The sequence below is a fragment of the Ruditapes philippinarum genome, unplaced genomic scaffold (assembly GCF_026571515.1).
Source record: "Ruditapes philippinarum isolate M1 unplaced genomic scaffold, ASM2657151v2 ctg2457_1_1_1_1, whole genome shotgun sequence".
NCBI classification, from domain to species: domain Eukaryota; kingdom Metazoa; phylum Mollusca; class Bivalvia; order Venerida; family Veneridae; genus Ruditapes; species Ruditapes philippinarum.
This window is the reverse complement of record NW_026861299.1, coordinates 514314-531647: the sequence shown is the minus strand read 5'-3', so window position 1 is coordinate 531647 and position 17334 is coordinate 514314. Positions and strand designations below refer to the sequence as shown.

The window sequence follows — 17334 nt, the reverse complement described above, 5'->3', positions numbered from 1 at the left end:
ATACTGAGAACGTTGGACATTTGTTACAGTAATGTTATGAACACTCCTAGCTCTATCTTGATTTAAGGATTATTGTATAACTATACAACATTATACAAAATAGAAATAGTGGTTAAGAATGCTAATATAAAATCATATATCGTATTTAGTATATCAGCTAACCAGCTTCAGTGAGCGTTAAATGTTAACGTTAAGAAAAATGCCAAAAAATTACAGATTTCAGTATATAATTCCTTTAAGATCCTGTAACACAATATGTTTATGGTTTTATATCATAATATAATGCTCAAATTAAGATTTATCAATATTGTAAATTCCAAAAAGCATTATTTATAACGATATTACCGAATTTAACATTTCATGTAAATAGAGGGAAGTTATTGGAAATTTATTTTCTATTAAGTCTATTTTTTCAATAAGAAATGAATGCATATAATTAAATGATTACATTAAATGTAGACAAACATTTGCAGAACATATTTTTACATTTCTTCGGTGTTTGAAAATTGTTTTATAAGCATAATTATATACATATATAAAATTTCACTGAAATGTGGTACCAACCTGAATTACAACATACAAGAACAGAGTATTTTGGAGGAAGATCCATTTTATTAATGTACGATGATGAAAAATCGTAAGTACGATGGTGAAAACTCAAATAACGATATAAAGAAATCAGGATGATGAAAGTTTGAAAGTTTTTGACATATTGATTTCGTTTTCGTCATCGTATTTTCGAATTTTGGTTGTTTCGAGTTATGTGACTGTGTGTCACGATGTTCTTAAAAGGACAACAGGATCACCTTATTTAAATCTAATCTGTACAAAAAGGAAATATTCTTGAATTTGTAACCAGCTGACAACTACAATATATTCATTGTCAGCTAGCTCTGGTCCAATATGATTTTTATCAAGGTACTCGTCAACATTGCTGTATTCCTGTTTTAAATAAATTTGTTTTGTGGCCTAATGTTTTTTCATTTTATATGTCCATAATATCATATTCATATATATCTTATATATTAAAACTAGAACACTGGCTTTAGCAAAAGAGAGGCAACATAATATAATAAAACAAATTAGTTTGTTAACTTAAATATCTACATTCCTGTAAGAAATGAAAACACCGACCTACCTTTGTCCTACACAATTATTTATGATTATAGAATATCAAAGAAACACAACGTTTCATTACAATTATAATATAACATATGAATAACACACATGTTATTACTCTTCATTATACTTCATCCTAAATCATCGGCGCCTATATTTCCTGCTGTATTTCATCTTCTATATTAATACTTAATAACGCCATTCGTAATAATGATATATCCCTTAGTAGAGAAAAAAATGTGTGATGTTCCATTAGAAGTAAAATGTACAACAAAAGCTTTTGATAACGTTCTTACTGACCTGATTGTTTATTTCTTAATATCTGCAAAATGTAAACAGCAATATACGAGTATGTGATGTAAATGCTATTGCTTGAATTTTGAAAAGGTACAATTGAAAAATACCTGTATGAAAGAATTATGCTTGACGTATATATCATAAAAAGAGGAAAGGCGCATGCAAGAAGTTATTGAAGCATGGTTAAAAAACACTTAAAATAGCAGCAATATATTTTATTCCGGAACCTTATATATATTATTTTGGAACAATATTCATGTACACATTCTATTTTACAACTCTTACGAGAATCTGCCTTCGACCATACTGTTAACCAAAAACTCTTATACAAATATTCCACTAGATAATTATGGCTTTATATCCTTAAATATATATTACTGAAAAATGGCACGACTGGATACTGATGTAAAAACATATTTGACATATATTTTGAACTTATTTTATTTTGTTATTGCTGGTATTGCTGTTGTTTTTGTTGTTGTTGTTACCGAAAAATTCACAGAGTTTCGGATTTTCTCTTACCGGTGGATCCTTTAAAAATCTTATGAAACACTATCTGGACAGTCTTTGCAAACGAATTGTTAGTGTTATAAAATCAATGTTGGCAAACCGAAGAGTAAATAACCTTGTTCACATTTTATATTTTATATCTTGAATCTGGCGGGTACGGTTTGACGATAGATTTGAAATAAACATTTGTGTCAGAGGTCAATATAACAAATTGTTATTGTTAATATATATCAATTGCATACCAAATGGTATACAAATTTTAACTGTTTACTGTATATAAAAGAAAGTTAAGAGGGTTCATTGTTATTTGTATGTATATATATATATATGTTATATGTATTAAAAAGCTATTAGTCGTTACTGTTATATAAGAAAAGGTACCAGGCGTAACTGGTTAGTTTTGAAAACAGGCTTTAAATTGTTAAATATAGATGAGAGATTAGTCTTAACTTTCGTATATAAAAAGGTATGAAATTAAACTGTCATATATAGAAAAACATATGAGTCCTTGCTGCCATATATAAAATGTACGCGAGTTAAGTATCTTATATGAAAAACGAATTAATTTTTTACTGTTATATATAAGAAAGTACGATGCTTTACTGTAATGAGATTTTCTGTCATATGTTAAAAAGGACTGAGTATTTATTATCATATATAAACATGTACGAGAATTATATATAAAAATGGTATAAGGTTTTTCTTTCATATAAACAACATACGAGTCTTGAGTGTCAAAAAGTGTAACTATTTAGTGTCATACTTGGGTATACGACTTTAATGCCGTTTTTTTAGAATTTCACGAAGTAAACAGCGATCTTACATTTATGAATAATGTTCAATACATAAATAGAATTTACCACAAACACCTGGTACACTGCTTTTGTCTTGTATGACATTTATACTGAACATTCGTCAAAGTTATATATATATATATATCAAATTTAAAGGAAAATAACTAGATTTATGTCTGCGTATATCGGTTTTAAGCCGAGCAATGATGTATAGTTGCATAGACTTTCAGCAACTCTTTTCAGCATTAATATCCTGTTCGATCTTCCACAACTGAAAAAAGACAACACATATATGTCCTAATGTCAAACATATGTCTGTGCTTGTTTTTATGAGGCATAAAATATTATTTTCCTCTCATAATATGCCTATACGAAATAGAAAATATAAACCTATGGCTTGAAGATACATTCTTAGACAGTTTTAACATTTTGTAATCTAAATTTAAGTTATTTGAGAGACGGATGGTGATTATAAGCAGGTGCCTTTCCTTTTGTGGATTCAAACGACGCTTTTTATGTAGACAGACACATTTCCATGAACATTGACATATTTTTGCTTCAGATTAAACCGACTGCCTGGCTTTGAAACAAAAACATATTACGCAATAGAAAGGGCATCGAAACACGAGGCTATCTGATTTGTACGAGGGGGCGTAGCCCGCAAGTATTAATCAGATAGCCAAGTGTTTTAATGCTCTTTCTCTTTTGCATCATAGTCAAACATAAAAACACGTTCCATGTTATCACAATATGAAACCCCAGAAAAAAGTAAACAATAAACGAGCATCTGAATATGATATCTCTATCGCTTTCCTTTTCTCTGCCGCCACATTAAGTAACACAGCAAAAATGAGCCAATCAATGGACATGCTCAGAAGTGTGGGTAACTAATACCTACACTCAATTTAACGCACTGTGCATGTATAATGTATACGATTTAACTCTGTAAATTTTCAACAGAAAGGTCCCTAAACTATAATACAACTATAATTAGTGTTGTGAATCATAACATTACAATCGTATTGATAAAATATATTATTCCCTGCGGGCCGGAGCCCGCAGGGTATTGGTACGCGTTTAATTTTTGATGCATGGAGGAGCACGTGACCTGTTTTCGGTACATGGAGGGACTCGGCCCGGTGAATTTTCGTACTATTGGTTCTATAGTAAATCAGTCAAATTTGAGGTTTAATTCTGGATTCCACTGTTCTTGATGAATTATATACTGTCTTCAACTTTAAACATTAACACTATCTAAGTCAAATGATGCCCAAAATATAATAGGTTAGCCATCTACTTTTTCCAGAAATCTTCATTCTGTTGTAACACTGTTTAAATTCACCACTTTAAAAACTCCTGACAGCTGGTGGGTAGTACATCTTTAATCCTTCCACCAACAAATGAGATCCTGGAGAATACACAAAAAACAACTTTTAAAGTCATCATATAACACACAAAAACTACACACATGCAATAAATACACTTTAATTATGACCAATCTAACTAGAGATGACTTAAATTGGGCCATTTCATAATTTTAAAGAACTACTTTCTAGACTACAATGGGTTCGGTCTAATTCCGTACCGGGTTGAGACCGGAGGAGCATGTGATCTATTAACCGTACATGATTGGTTAATTGACCTTTTCGAAAACCTAGCTAAATACCGTTAGCCGGTACGTTACGGATTTACCTCGAGTTACATCTGATTAAGAACATAGAACCATTACGTGATATTTCCAATTTTCTATAATTATCTTACCGTTTAAGGTGGAAAATCTTACATGATGTGTTTGAAAAAAAATATTATCAATGATCTCAAATTTTACAAACAATAAATTGTTTATAGTGAAAATCTACAAAACATTCGTAGTGGCATCTGCAATAATAAATAGAGATATTTTCTGCGTAAATTTGTGTAAATTTTGCACGGAATTATTCATACAATGGTATTTAATCATTTCTTAAAAAGAAATACCGTAATTGTTTTATGTTCGACATTCTCTCCGGCCTCCGGTCTTCAACTGTCACCAGTCTCCATAGACCTCCTTCTATTTATCGATTATTTTCAACTATATTCCTGATACAAACGTTTATTTATTTTTTCCCCAAACAATGTTGAAAATAGTTAAATGAAATATCTTTATATCATTACAAATGTTTCCCGCAGAAAACCATTTTACTTGTACATATATTTTGGTACAGTAAACCTCATGATCATATCATTGCTACTAGCTATGTTTTATATGCATCTTACTGTTATATACATGACATTATATACATGCTTTAATTATTTTTATTTCGTCATCCCCATCTGCAAACATATGGTATTTTTAAAGCAAGATATATGTGTTTCAGGCAGATTTTTCTGAATGTTAAACTTTATTTAACAAAACGGACGATTCCTGAGTTGGGTAAAACAACAATAGTCACTTTATTATTTTTATTATTTTTTGCTTTCATTCTCTTCGCCATCTACAGTGTATTACCGGTATGTATATAATTTTTCATCGTTTGACTTGTCCGTGAAAAGAATCAAATACGTCTTTTACCGATAAAAGACAATCCAATCAAATAAACATTGTTGTTAATGTTTTGATTTGATAATTGTTTCTTGTGGTTTCTTATTTATGTCATATTGAATTATTATTATGTGGAATTGTGTCTCGTTATTATATATTTCTTTCTTTATACTCCGATGTACATGTGTAAATCCGTAGACTATATCATTTCTCATCTCATCATCTATATATCTCCACAAATAATTACAATATATTTTAGACAAACTTTACCTTACTGGGACTCAGTTTACAGACTTTCAGGGCAGAGCATCTCACACTAGTCGTAGTTCTGTGATTTAATTAGCAAAGGGCTATGATTTGGTTCCTTGCATGCCTAAATAGCAATTTCATACTCCGGGTAAAGGCCATGAGAGAATAATGATTTTAACAATTTATTGGACAGGATTTATAATACCTTTTGAACTTCTAGTACAACAGAAACAGGCTTACTGCACATGCTTCTTACGTTAGATAGTTCAATACGATGAGCTTGTATAAAAATCGTTTCACTTTTGTGATTGTATTTTCCCCAACATATTATTATTTTCACCAGTTTAGCTTATTACATACACTAAAAAATTATACTACCTAGACACATTTGTACACTACTCAGTTTAGATAATATACAAGTTATCATGTTATATTAAAATGGGAAATGTGTCCATCGGACACGGATGCCTCCTAATTACTTTTTGTGTTGTCACTTTATGGACGGAATGCGAGACGGTCCTAAGGTTAATTCTATATCCCGAAAGTAGTATGCTTTAAACGAAACAATATGCCATTGAATTCAGTAACTTCACTTCCGACAATAATATGATTAAGACAAAATTGTTTGTAGTTTATCCTGAAATTACTTTCAAAACATGAAAAAGAGAGCATGGAATTCTCTAGATTTGACAAATGTAATTTATTTGCATTATCTTAAAATAGGATAGAGAAAAGTAAGCAAAAAAAATGAGGAGCGACTTTGCCCTACCCTTTAAATGACCTGACTTAGCAAGAAAAAGTAAAATTTCAAGGCAGACAAACAATTTATTTAAAGTCGAAAACAAGCTCGATGACTTTAACGGCTTGAGCTTAATTGATTCTGTTACATTGTATTGTATGTTTCATAAGTTTTTTTACTACGTTTTTATCTAGCCGAGGCTTACGCTTTTGAGCTTGCTAAAACCCTTTTCTGTTCTTGTGATAGATTTTTATCGATATTGAAATAATCATATCAGAAAAGTTTATTATGGTTAAATACTTCATTAATTAAAAGACAACCTAATCTTTTTTATATAGCACTTTATTGTTTATTATAGAGATTCAACATGAATGGACTAAAATAACAGTATAATACAAAACTTACTAATTAAAACCTAGTATTCTAACACGTGCAAAAGTGCACAAAATATTTATACTATGCGTTGACTTTCCAGCGTCTTGTTATATATCTTCGCCCAGTATAAATAAAGTATAATATATAAATCGCAAATAACTGTCAAACAAAATATGTAAATTACAAAGAACTAGCAAACATAATAAGACATCTTAGCACATAAACATAAACGTTGCAATGCTGAAGTTTTCTAAAATATTGAATAATTAAAATGTAAACAATTAAGCGAAGATATTACACTTGGTAAATTATTATTCAAATAACAAGAATGTAATTTATGATCTATTAAAACTATATATTGGCACAACGAAGGCACTCATTCAATAAATGATGTGATAATCATTCGTCAAACGTCAAATAAATATACGCATAATTACACTGCAGAGTATTCAAGATTATACATGGTTTTATTCGAAAAGTGAATAAGAGATAGAGGCTAAAATTATACGTTTATTTCTTATTCAAAAGCGTTCAATTAGGATTTTGCACACATTTTTTTCAAGATGGAAACGGATTAATGTATTTCAAAATATGCCTTATGTTATCAAAAGAAAACATACTGAATCAATACATAAGAAGCAGTTAACAAGATATGTCTTTGTAAATAAATATTACGATAATAGGTATCACATTGAGCAATTTAGTTTGAAATTCCGGTTAAATGACCACATTCCCAATTAAAGATAGATATAACCTATCCTAATTGCTATTATCTTTAGCTTGGCAAGATGATTATTTTTTTCTATTTTATTTTGATAGAACTGTACAATACAAAAATAGTTATAAATCTCATAATGTTTCAACTACAACACCTTGAAATGTACCATTGTCATATCCACTTCCATTGCTATTCTTCTTAAAACTTCTTTTCAACATTCGTTGTCTCATGTCATTAAATTTACTCGAAAAACGGTGACTGTCACTCCTTTCAAAACGACCACTTGGTCTATTGTTCCTAAATGCAAGCGATCCCTGTTTCCACTTCCTGTGAATATTGTCAAGTCTGTCTTCAAAGATTTGCTGCAATATTGGTACATCATTTTGCCTCGAATTACTTGACAGGTGTCTACTTTTTCTGCTTGATCTCTGCCGATCCGGTCTGTGCCCTTCATGCGGTTGCTCTTGTGCATAACGTTCGGTTTCACGTAGTTGGTTATAATGAGTATCTGATTCCCGCATTGATGTCATGGTTACTGTTTCGTCATCTTCGTCGTCATCATCATCGTAATCAGGTGGCATCTCATCGTAGTCCGGTGCAGGTTCCATTCGTTGCAAACGTTGTGCCTCAGCAACAACAAATCGGACAAAATCTTCTTCTGTCGACACATTTTTAAACCAATCAATTCTTGTGCTAGACATCAAATGCAAAAAGGTTCCCCAACGATGGACGAACATGCTGACAAACTGCAATGTAATACAGAATGCAAAGACAGATAAAAACATAAGCGATAGAGGTTCATACTTCTTTATGATATAAAAATCCTTCAGTTTGTCCTCCATTGTCTGAAGTTGGAGTGTTATAATCGTCCATAAGAAATTTATCATGAAATATATGAAAACAACATTGTTTTTCAAGCTGATAAGATCGTTTGCAATTTTCTCTTTGTGACTTTTATCTTCGTCCAATGGATGCAAATATTTCTTGATAATGAAACGCCAAAAGTCGATCTCATCTTCGTCTAGTTTTTCTACGCTGCCATTCCCCATATATTCAAGGTGTACCCAGTAGGGTCTATCGGGATTTGGTTCCCAACCTGACGGTGTCAAATCTTCGAAAATAGTAACTGGTTTGCTAATCTGTCGTTCAAATCGAGAAGGCTTGTCTTTTAGTATAGGCGTTGGAGGTTTAGTATCTTCCGTTTGCGACGCAGCCGTTTTCTGTTCCTTTCGCTCAACCTTGATACCGACCATTGTTTGAATCAGCTCTCTAAAATCATTTACCAACTTCGTTAAACCAATTCTGTTCAATAGAGATCTACTTTCTTTCTTTTTCTTCTTTTCCTCTTCCAATTTTTGTTTTTCTTCCTGTTCTTCTTTGCTAAGTTTCTTGGGTGTTTCACGAGTTCCCCATGAGACGTTATTCAGGTTACACAGATAGTATACTGTCAGAAGGATGAATGTAGAGGGTACTGTTAAGAAGTACAACAAACCATACACCAAACAAAAGAACTCCTGAGGGTGAAGTATACCAGCTATGGTGAAAACTCCTACAAGGCCTGTCAGGAAAACGACGTTAGGGCTTCCGAAATTTTCCGTTACAATGCTGATAATAGTACCGACAGTCGCAATCATCATCACGACTGTAAATATGGCACTGAGAACTGCGGCAGCTGTGATCTGGTGATCATTCTTCATCGTCATGCAAATTGTAATGTACACACCCACTGGTAAAATTGACAGAAGGTAAGATTCCCAAATACCAAGACCAAGTACTGAGTGATATGAACCAGTTATCATCAGGATGATTGTCGAAGGAGCTAAAATTGTTGAAGCCATTAGGATAAATTGGTACAGAATGTAAGGTCGGCTGATATTGTCGTTGATACGAACTGTATCATACCAAGAAGATAACAGATCCATCATGTTAGCAAGTGTTGAGGGAGCCCATCTACGACGTTGGTTGAAAAATTCATTGAAAGTCTCCGGGGCAAACGTAAGAGCGTCTGCGCCTGCACAGTAATCAATTCGGTGTCCTTGTTGTAAGAGCAATGTACAAAGCCATCTATCCTCGCCTGAAAAAATATAAAAATATGTATTGATGAATATAATAAGTTTGTTTCGGCGGGTTAAAAAAAGAAAAAGGTTATATGTAAGGCTATGGTATTCATCAATTTGCTCCTTCCATGGAATACAATATGAATCAATCTAAAGTTGGACATTTCTTATGAAACAAATCATACACAAATCTGATTAACACTTTTCAGTTAATGACAACAAAACAATTCCAAAGGAATAATATTATTTATTAATCGAATCAAGTGAAAAAGTATCGGTCATTTTATATATCCAAAACATAAACCTTTTGATTAAGTTTTTCTTTTTCATTTAAGTTCATTAGAGTTTACTTTAAGAATTTTCAATGAATCTTTATCACTCATTCATTTTTGCTGATTTCAACAATTAAAAAGTCCATTGATTAAGTAGGGTTACATATGCAATTATCATGTACATTAATTGATGAACTTATCAATCAAACTTCAGAGAAAGTTTCAGTGTAATGAAGCATGCTCACAATTTATGGGATATGTTTTCTCTGTGTTTAGATTTTGCAATCGAAATACCACAGAAATCTTTGTTAATGTCATAATATTGAATTTAGAAAAAAAATGATTTCGTGAAAGTATTTAACATCGAAAAATGTTACTTTAAATGATTTATTCCAATTAGGACAGTTCTAAAGCTACTTAATCACGTTTAAGTATGAAATTTTGTTTATGTTATTTTTTTGTCCTTTGATTAGAAATGAGAAATCCTTGTGAAAGATATAATCAAATAACAATTTATCTAATTTCCCACAATGAGAGACAAAAACTTATGCAATTTGCATTATACTCAAAGCATCTGTATTTAATGCATTCAAATGTCAGAATTAAAAGTAAAGAAAATAATTACGGACAAAGATTTAATTTTACTTTCCTACAAGAAAGGAAAAGCTTGTAAAAGCATGCTAATTTTTTTTTTGTGAAAGTTCTGTTCACCAATTACCTTGCTCAAACTGTATGTAATGCCGCGCTTCCGTCGGTTTGGTTGTATACATTTTCATCACATTGTCATCCATGAGAGCAGAACCACGGAACAGAGAGAAACAACCAGGACAACATAGTACACAACCGAACACATGCTCGGCCGCTTTCTGAAGCCAATGACCAACTGCGTACTCAAATTGTTGATACCATACCATAGGACCTTGAATAGTAATATGCCCCATAATTAGATTTTCTTCATCAATAAAAGTATTTTAATACTAATATGCACGTCTCTATCTGATCCATATATCAATTTTATTCAACTTATGTTGTTAATACATTCAAATCATTAATTTGTTTTGTTTTGTTCACTGAAATCGCTCTGCAAATTTATTAATATGTTTTCTCTTTAACACTCTACAATGTATCGCCCATTAGTCATTTTAGTGCAATATGAAAAAAACAATTGATTTTCAGAATCATTAATATATTTGAAAAATACAAAATATCACTTATTTTTTAAAAAATCACTGAAAATCTCGGAGGTGTACTTGGAAATATGAAATGATATGATAGACCAATTTTTATAAGTCAAATGTATATGTCGCGGCGCAAGAATTGTCAATAATCACGTGTATCTATTACATCCGCCGTATCTATATGTCATATTTGGCAAGTATAACTTCGCAAAATAATTGAAGGATATGAACAAACTAGCCTCCTCAATTAACAATTTAATAGTTATATTCTGACTACTGAAATTCTAGAAACTTATATATCAATCTTCTTTATCTGATACTTCAAAAGAGTTTAGTTTATCATATATTTTCCTTCATCTAATAAACGGGACGACGGGCACATGTTTCTTGTCAAACGAAAACGAGCAGACATATGAAGACGTGCACATGGTAGAAAATGTGATATTTGGAAAACATTAAAGGTTTATTAATGCCATAAATACAGGTTTATTTCACTTAAATTTTATACGCTATATATCATAACTAATTTTACGCTGGTTAATCAGTTTTTACAAAAATACATAAACTTTCATTTTCTGTTGATTCATTTTGAGTAATAAATCATGTTCTACTTATAAATTTTGTTGTTAAACTCTAATTATTTATATTTTATAGACTTTCTGCCTCTTTTCGTGCAATATTGAGATTTATTACAATGCTTTCAGTAATGACCATAATTGTCTACATACCAGAGCCGATTGGATGGATACGCCCACATACAGCGCCGACTTTCCTGTTTTTCTTCATTCGATCCACAAGCAATTTGACAGATTCGGGTTTGAAGTCCACATCACCATCCAAGGTGAGAATAAAGGTGTTTTCAGCCTATTTAAAGAAGTACCAATAGTATAAATTTCTACAACATATCTCGGACAAATGTCTTTTATGAATATAATTTCGTATCAAACATGTTATCTTATTATGAAAAAAACAAAACTATTAACTTGTTTGGAAATGTTAATGTGATTACGTGCTTAAATAGTTCTTTTAGTTTTTATAACATATAAGAATGTAGTTAAGAGGCATCAGTAATTTAAAACACATACCGCTCTATATTGCTTCAGACAAAGAAGGTTAAACGAAAAAAAAATTGCTAACCTTTTCATATTTTTCGCTGTCCATTTTATTGAAAAGTGATTTGACAGGACGAGACAGATTATCTTTCTTGGACTTGCCCTTCTTACGGTTTCGAGCCTTTGAGATACGACTTTCAGTCTCTTCAGTGAATGCCTTTTCATTGTCCCCTGATCCAAACAGCCGATATCCCAACAGGTAATACATGTACATACACTGTCAAATTGTAATGAAATAATATTATATTGTAATAAAAATACATAAATTATTGATTTGAAAGTTTTATTAACTTTGTCGGAGACTTTGAATGACATTGAATTCGTGATATCAATGTAATTAATTCATATTAGTTTAGCAGAATATATAGCCTATTCAGCAAAATACAGCATCTTGGCCATTCACTAGTAGAATAAATAATAAAGGGGTTTGAATTTTTCTAATTTTGATTCAGAAATCCACTTATTTAAGTTGCTATCCTTTCTTAAATTGGCTAAATAAATAAGATTGTTTGTCTTAGTATTTATTCTATCAAGCTGTTATCAAAACCTTTATATCAAGTATCGATTCAATGGCATTTTCCCCATTTCTTACTTTAGTAAATTTGTTATCAATAAAACTCAATTTAAATTCATCCTCCTCTCCGATCAATCAGCAATTATAAATGTAATTTTACATCATCCTTGCAAGTTGAAATGGATCTACAGGAATAAATTGTTATCTCGTCTCGTAATCAGATTTTCAAAAAAAGGTTCTTTTCACAGACATTCAGACGAAGGTTTTGTACAAATCTTATTAAATTTTTTAAATCAACTTCGGTGGAATTTTCGCATTTTGTAATCCATCTATTTACAACACAATCTCAGTTTAGAAACGAAAACAGATCTTTTTTTCCAAACATTATATTCTTCAAAGAACAAAGACTTTCATATTTGGAAGGTAGATTAAAGTGCAAAAACACAATTTATTAAAAAGCAAGTAGCATTTGAAGCGCATTTTGTAAAGGCAATGGGAACAACACGTCATAGTTTGTATTTTGAACTAGCCATAACTGAGCAATGAGTGTAAAGTTTTGCGCTCAAGGAAGAAATGGCATGCTCTTGATGGGGTTTGAACCCAAACTGCTAGCGATTCTTAGAGTAATATTCCGACGTGTTAAGCACTCGGTTATTTAAAATATTTATTCCATTAACCTCATTTGTGAATGGCAAGATTGCTAGTAACTATTATTTTGGCTATTTGAAGACTGATACCATATGATCCTTTTCTTCATAATCACATTTAAACATGAAAAACATGTCATGGCTGAAAGGGACATTTAAGGATTTATAAACGTTAAGACATATTACCTGTGACCACCGTTTTCTGTGTCTGATTTTGTTCTTATCCTTCACATGAACAACCATCTTAGTATGTCCAGGCATGGTCCATACAAGTCGTCCACCGTATGGGGTAACGAACTTCGTCGGTGGTGATATTAGTATAGGACCTTTTACTACAGACCTGTAATGTTATGCGGCATTTTTTATGTCGATGTTCTTTTGTTATTGCCTACGCCTTTTTCATTTGACCAATTAAGTTAATAATAAGAAAGAAGTTTAAGCAAATGTATAACTATTATGTTAATAAAAAGATCGTGTAATGCAAAATATATTGAACATATTGTCAATAAAACATTCATTTATATCTTTTCAGTTTTAAATAGTCAATTTTAAACATATCCATATAACGTGAGAATACATTTTAAAACATAGAGTTAAGCACAAAATATATGATTAATTTTGCTTTCCGCAGATATTGATTAATGATAACATTTACGGATTGAATTAAAAGAATCGAAATAAGAGCATCTACTGTAAAATATTATCTGATCTTAGTCGGCGCCTTGTTTTAGTATAGCTAGTTATGTATATTTCAGACATTAACCTAACCAGTTTCATATTAAATTCTCTGATTTGTTTACCAATTTTAGAAGATAAATATATATTTTTCTTGTGAACAATGTTCCATTTTAGTCGGTATTTCATTTTTATCCAACTCGGTTAATTGCTGATAACCTTGCCCAATTATATGTCGATTATTGAACTTTTGCAACAAAATTCGTTTATCCTAGCAAATGAAAGTGATAAAATCTGTCAATTTATCGGGCATGTTTATGTTATAGTCACGCTACAAACACAAGAAGAAGAACTTGCAGTGGTATATTAGCGTACACCTTGTTAAGCTATCGTTCTTGTTGTTGTAGTCGTTTTGTTGTTCTTCTTCATACTACATAACTGTTTAGCATATTAAACATCTTTCAACACAACTATTCTTTAAATAGCGAATAAAATGCTCAAACAAGATAACGGTGTATAACTATTTAATGCTCATACAAGTTAAAGCTGTATAACCTTTTCATGCTCAAATATGATAAAGTGATAGAACTATTTAATGCTCATGTATAACTAACCGTGCAGCATCCTCCATACATTCCATTAATTGCTTCACAAAACTGTTAGGTACAAACTTGTCCACGTCGTCATTTAACTCGAACGCATCGTCAAATATTATATGAACTGAAGAAAAGAATCATTATTTCAAATAAACGTGTACATAAAAATATATTATGTGGAAAAGCAGAAAATTATTTTCATTATTGAAACATTTCAAAATTAGCTATGTAAATGATTTAATTTACTAAGAGTATATGTATATTTGAAATAATGTCAAAATGAAATATTTTTAAAAAACACTCTGGAAACAATTAATAAATATCTATTTCACAAAGTTTGTCAACCTCCAATATTTCGAGGGGTTACAACCCTCTTTATCGAGTAGTTTGCTGTTTATTTTCGAAATCACTTTTTTCCTACAATATGCTATCTGAAATCTTTACTGGAAATGACGCCGTTGACGTCAACAATAAAATACACAAAGAGTGAAGACGGCATTTTCCGTCAAAACTTAATGAAATAGATAGAAATATTTATAATTTGTCAAAGAAAAGAAAATTCTTACTCTCAAAATCATAATAATCGGGATCCTTGATTTTGAATTTTTCTTGAGCTAGACGGCTTGCGCAGTGATTGTAATCCAGTCTGTAAAGAAATAAAAACAATTTTATACATGTAGAAATGTTACATACAATTGTCATCAATTATATATAATGTTATAATAAAGCACTGTTATGTATTTATAATTTCAAATCCAGATCGAAAATGTAATGAAATAAAACAGTTGCAATATGTGCATTTTAAGCAAATTTTAAAACCATAGTTGATTATATTAACATTGCCTGTTGCAATATCAAAATTATATATACCTGAACATTGATTTCAAAAGCTGTGTCATCTCCTGTCTGGTCTCGTGCCACATTGTCGCGCATGCGTAGATCTGCGGAACAACGTTTGGCTTAGTGTTGTATATCCCTTCCTCGTAACTCTCTTCTCCAACATAGCGGAAAGTGTCAAACCCAGTCAGTTTGATCTCTTTGTCATTGCGCCGGCGTCGAAGGGTGAGTGTAAAGTCTGGGAATATGCCATCGAAATGTGGAGTCACAAACAACCTTTGAAATTAAAAGTATATTTAATGTATTCTATTAGTATTCTTTCAAGTTTTTTATAGATGCATTCTGTTCTTATGTTAAGATGAAATTACAACTTTTGGACTGTTTTCATATATTGCAATACATTTACTATTAAAATGAGTTGATATATTAAATAATATGTATCAAAATGAAAATAAACAAACAAAAACTAAATGTAATTCTTACTTTTCTAGTTTAGCCATTCTTTCACTTTGAGGGAACCATATGTGAGACACTGTGATGCAATAGGATAGCCAGAGAGCAAGAGCACATGCTAACGGTATAAACAAATCACTTATATCCTCGCCAGGACAAAACCATCCTCCCATGTGCCAATGCGCTGGGATGAATTCAAAATGACATTGTAGATAGATTAGAGCCAATGTCACTGGTGGGGCAAGTGTAATTGAGAAGGAAAACGCTACTCGTTGCATGTGTAATTTACAAGCCAACCCAGAAAGGTAGGTTATAACAATGCCGGATCCTATCTGTAAGTACATCAAACTGTATGAGTGAAAATGGTCCTCAACGCTGTCCATTGGTACTGTGTCCGTAGTATTATCATATTCAGTTGCAGTGGAAGCTAATCGAAAATCTGTGTTCTCCGTCAATAATCTTGAGAGAAGTATCATGCAACCTATTTTCCACGGGATAACGAGAATATTTACAGTGTCTCTTGAATCTTGTAAAATCTTCCTCCAGTGTTTGAAAGGTACTCGAAACTTTCCACATATTGTCCAGTCGCCTGAAACGTAGTTTTCCCAATAGCCTAGGGAGAATAACAGCAAACCAACGATCAATTCCCATTCAATATGGCCGACAATGGTAACAGGCGTTTGTTCATATGTTGTAGAGTTAACTCCCTCTAAGATTGTATGATTACCGTCCAAGATCAAACCTGTAGTTAGAAACGGTAGAATACCGATTTGAACGACGAAAGCTAATACATTTAGGACGATAGCAACGATTTCACTAATGCTTGGGTTTGGTCGGCGTTCACGAACGATCACTTTCAACAAACTTGGGATTTGACACACGGCAAAGCTAATAATAACTCCACGAAACATGTCAGTCGATGGAAGGATGCGGTATATGATTAAACATGCACCAAACGCTTGAAGACATTCCAACACAAGTAGCTGAAAATGAGGAAAAACGAATGGTTTTTAATAAAGTTGAAAACCATAGTACCCAAGAAATATAATCGTTTCTTAATAGCAATACATGTAAATTAATTCTGTGTGTAATGAGAAATAAAACAAATTTTTGTTTGAAATATATCTTAGATATAAATAAAAAATATATATACACTTTTAAATATTATTGCTTTAAAATCAAGGGTGTATTGATTAAACACTCTGTGAAATTTGTACTGCTATTACCATTAAGAATGTTTTAACTGACGGCCATTCCTTTCCTCCAAACAAAGTTTTCATCATCGACATAAACCAATTGAACGCAAGTGGTCCGCAAATACAGAACAGAAGCGTGGTCACGTGTTCCCCTCGACTTTCTTCATCCTGCATTAAAGAGAAAACAATTGTTTCATATTTTACAAGGACGTACATTTGTTATTCAAGAATGTATATTCATTTTGGCAAATCGAAATACAAAGATAAATTTTATGCAATTTGTAACATAAATGAATGCAAAAACAGGTTCCAAGTGATATTGCAATCATTTATTTTAAATGATTAAAATGAATTTCCTTCAAGACTTTTTCACCATTGGAGGAAAACATTTCTTAAAATCTGATTTTAAACCTACTGCTGAAATTCTCTTTTTATTAGAAGTTATTTTTCAAAGTTGTTTGTTCAGGTTATAATA

At 31.6% G+C, this 17334-nt stretch overlaps 1 protein-coding gene across 2 annotated transcripts in view; it reads right to left on the bottom strand.

Moving 5' to 3' along the window:
• Nucleotides 1-6555: 6555 nt before the first annotated feature.
• LOC132715175 (uncharacterized) overlaps nucleotides 6556-17334 on the bottom strand; it is a 45807-nt gene continuing 35028 nt past the window's right edge. For both annotated transcript variants that reach the window (XM_060698160.1, XM_060698161.1), the window contains exons 21-30: nucleotides 16890-17027; nucleotides 15694-16646; nucleotides 15244-15486; nucleotides 14940-15019; nucleotides 14392-14497; nucleotides 13289-13442; nucleotides 11967-12158; nucleotides 11558-11693; nucleotides 10370-10570; nucleotides 6556-9396 (exon numbers count right to left, since the gene is read on the bottom strand). In XM_060698160.1, the coding sequence (XP_060554143.1) occupies nucleotides 7454-9396; nucleotides 10370-10570; nucleotides 11558-11693; nucleotides 11967-12158; nucleotides 13289-13442; nucleotides 14392-14497; nucleotides 14940-15019; nucleotides 15244-15486; nucleotides 15694-16646; nucleotides 16890-17027 (4146 nt within the window). In that variant the 3' untranslated portion in view covers nucleotides 6556-7453. The remainder of the gene's footprint in view (nucleotides 9397-10369; nucleotides 10571-11557; nucleotides 11694-11966; nucleotides 12159-13288; nucleotides 13443-14391; nucleotides 14498-14939; nucleotides 15020-15243; nucleotides 15487-15693; nucleotides 16647-16889; nucleotides 17028-17334) is intronic.